This window comes from Mandrillus leucophaeus, unplaced genomic scaffold (genome assembly GCF_000951045.1).
Source record: "Mandrillus leucophaeus isolate KB7577 unplaced genomic scaffold, Mleu.le_1.0 Scaffold321, whole genome shotgun sequence".
NCBI classification, from domain to species: domain Eukaryota; kingdom Metazoa; phylum Chordata; class Mammalia; order Primates; family Cercopithecidae; genus Mandrillus; species Mandrillus leucophaeus.
The window spans coordinates 376,491-378,933 of record NW_012103377.1 but is presented as its reverse complement, the minus strand read 5'-3'; the positions used below and the strand labels follow the sequence as shown (position 1 = coordinate 378,933).

Here is a 2,443-nt window from a genome sequence, read left to right as displayed (position 1 = left end):
GGAGGTTGCGGTGAGTCAAGATTGCGCCACTGCACTCCAGTCTGGGTGACAGAGTGAGATTCCGCCTCAAACAAACAAACAAACAAACAACAAGTGGTTTTTAATTGCAGAAGGTAACAAAATGCTTTAAAAAACAGTTATGTAGTCTCTTACCAGTACTTTTTTTTCTCCCAGTAGAGGTGTAAGATGTGATGGTGCCTAGTTTATATGCCACAAAAACTGATTACTCTGAATGAATATGCTCCTTCCAGAAGCTACACAAGTGAGATACAGGTCTTCTGAGTCAGGTACTGTCCGTTTTAGCCAAATTGAAATAGTTAGGCCTCCTGGAGGAGGAAAATTTCAATCCACATCTAACGATCCTTCTCTTTCCATGGACTCAGTGAGTAAATTGGTCCCTTCGTTGTGAACCAAGATTACCTCAGTATATAAATCTCCATGTCTTTAACACACTGCCACAAATTCAACTAAGTGGGGCTGTTACAAGCCACTAGTGTTAGCACAACATTGTCCTAAGTGCTGTGGGTCACACGAAAGAAATAGATAACGACCTTGTTTGTTCTTCATCATCCTAACTCCCTTCAGTTCTTTGAGATTTGAAATCAGAATAATATTGCTTCTCTTATCCCTCTAGAAAATTTAGAAACATAATTTGGATCAAGCCTTAAACACTAGGAGAAAGGCACTAATGGAAAACATGAAGCATTTACCCTTAGTAGTACTATCAGCCCATCTCTCTCTGAGGATCAGGGTTATACAATCCCATGATGTAACTTCCCCTATGGTTTTTCAAACATCATTTTAAATTTCAGGCATTGAACAAGAGAGCCAGTATGGGCTGAATTGGAAGCATTAACAATGTGAGATTTTACTGATGGGACTGAAAGGGGCTCTTTTCAGAAAGCATATTATAAAAGAGTTTTCTAGACAAAAAGAAAATGCACTTCTTACCTCCTACCAACAAGTAGCTGTTGGGAAACAGTGTTTTTGCTTGCATAAGGGCCCTTGCGTGACCCGAGTGGAAGAGGTCAAATATTCCATCGGCGTATACTCTGACAGGCCTGTCAGCTGTGGGAGAAAGAAAACACTGTTAACAGAACTGCAGAATGAGGAATCTCAGCTACCTTCCATCAGTCATAAGAAACTTTCTGGATAAGACACAATCTCTACATACCATCAGTTTCACATCAGTGCATGAAACTAATTTTAAAGAGGTTCTTCTGAAGACATCAAAGCAGAGCAAAAACATAACAAAATTAAGATCAAACCAGGGAACACACATTTTTAGCCAACAGAAGAGACAAACACAGAGCACTGGGGAGTTGTCTTGACCCGGACTGGAGTCTAGGTGACTGAGCCAGCAGAGTCAGCCCAGCTGAGACACATAGGCAGGAGTAACTGAGGAGCTCAATGGAAACAGCAAATGGCTTCATCCTTGAGTCTGGCAATCCTGAATGAAGACCCCAAGTCCCTGTTCCCAAAGGCAATGATGTACTGGAATCTGCTCACATGGCTCACCTTACACCTTTCTTCCCAACTCCAAGTCACGTTGGTAGCCTGAAATCAGCCACGGTAGAATGCTTCCACGACAGAAATTGGCAAATGCTACAAATCAGGGCTTATTTCCTGCTGGAGGACCAGCTGTTAAACCTTTACCAGCATACCACTGCAAGGCCACTCCCTAACCTCTTTGGTATAATAAGAGATGAGGGACATACGCCTCAAAGGGAGGAAAGTCAGCATGTAATGTTGCATGTAGAAGTGGTGCTTAGGGCTGAAGATGAGCAACAAACACTATAGTCCCTCCTAGGGAGAAAGGCCAAAAGTGAAGAGGTCTCACAGACAGTGGCATACAGTGCTTTAAAAAGTGCTGTTCCAAGAGGAAGAGGGACACACTTCAGTACAGCACCCCTGCGAACCAGGAGACTGGGATAACACTATTGCTCAGCCAGACCAAAGACCCATCCCCTTCAAGTCAGAGAGAGAAATTGAGTATATACTTCCATCAATTTGGTAGACAAAGCAAGTCACAAAATTATTCTTTTTAGCTGGTTGGAGGAAGGACGTTGCAGCTCTATTATATCCCCATCCTGATAGTCTGGAAGATGCCTGCTACATTTATATAGAAAATTCTGTATATTTTGCCAACCTTGACACCTTTCTAGACTCTCAACAAAGGAACTAGAATGTGAAAATCCAAGAAGGGGATTCAAAAATGGATGACAGGAGAAAGAAGTAGTTTCTCATATCAAAGTGCATTTTAAGCACCCTTGTCACCTCTTCTCTATGGCTACAAACAACATAGAGATATTTTATTCTTGCAGTGAGAAGGAAAGAGACATATGTGGCCACAATAGTGTTTTTGTTGTTGTTGTTGTTGTTGTTGTTCTTTCTTTTCTTTTCTTTTCTTTTTTTTTTTTTTTTTGAGACAGAGTCTTGCTCT

The 2,443-nt window shown here is 41.5% G+C and overlaps 1 protein-coding gene across 3 annotated transcripts in view; it reads right to left on the bottom strand.

The window, feature by feature from the left end:
• The window catches only part of PCYT1B (phosphate cytidylyltransferase 1, choline, beta), a 144,368-nt gene that overhangs the window by 51,269 nt on the left and 90,656 nt on the right, over window positions 1-2,443 (bottom strand). For all 3 annotated transcript variants that reach the window (XM_011987996.1, XM_011987995.1, XM_011987997.1), the window contains exon 3: window positions 952-1,068. In XM_011987996.1, coding sequence (XP_011843386.1) covers window positions 952-1,068 — 117 coding nt within the window. The remainder of the gene's footprint in view (window positions 1-951; window positions 1,069-2,443) is intronic.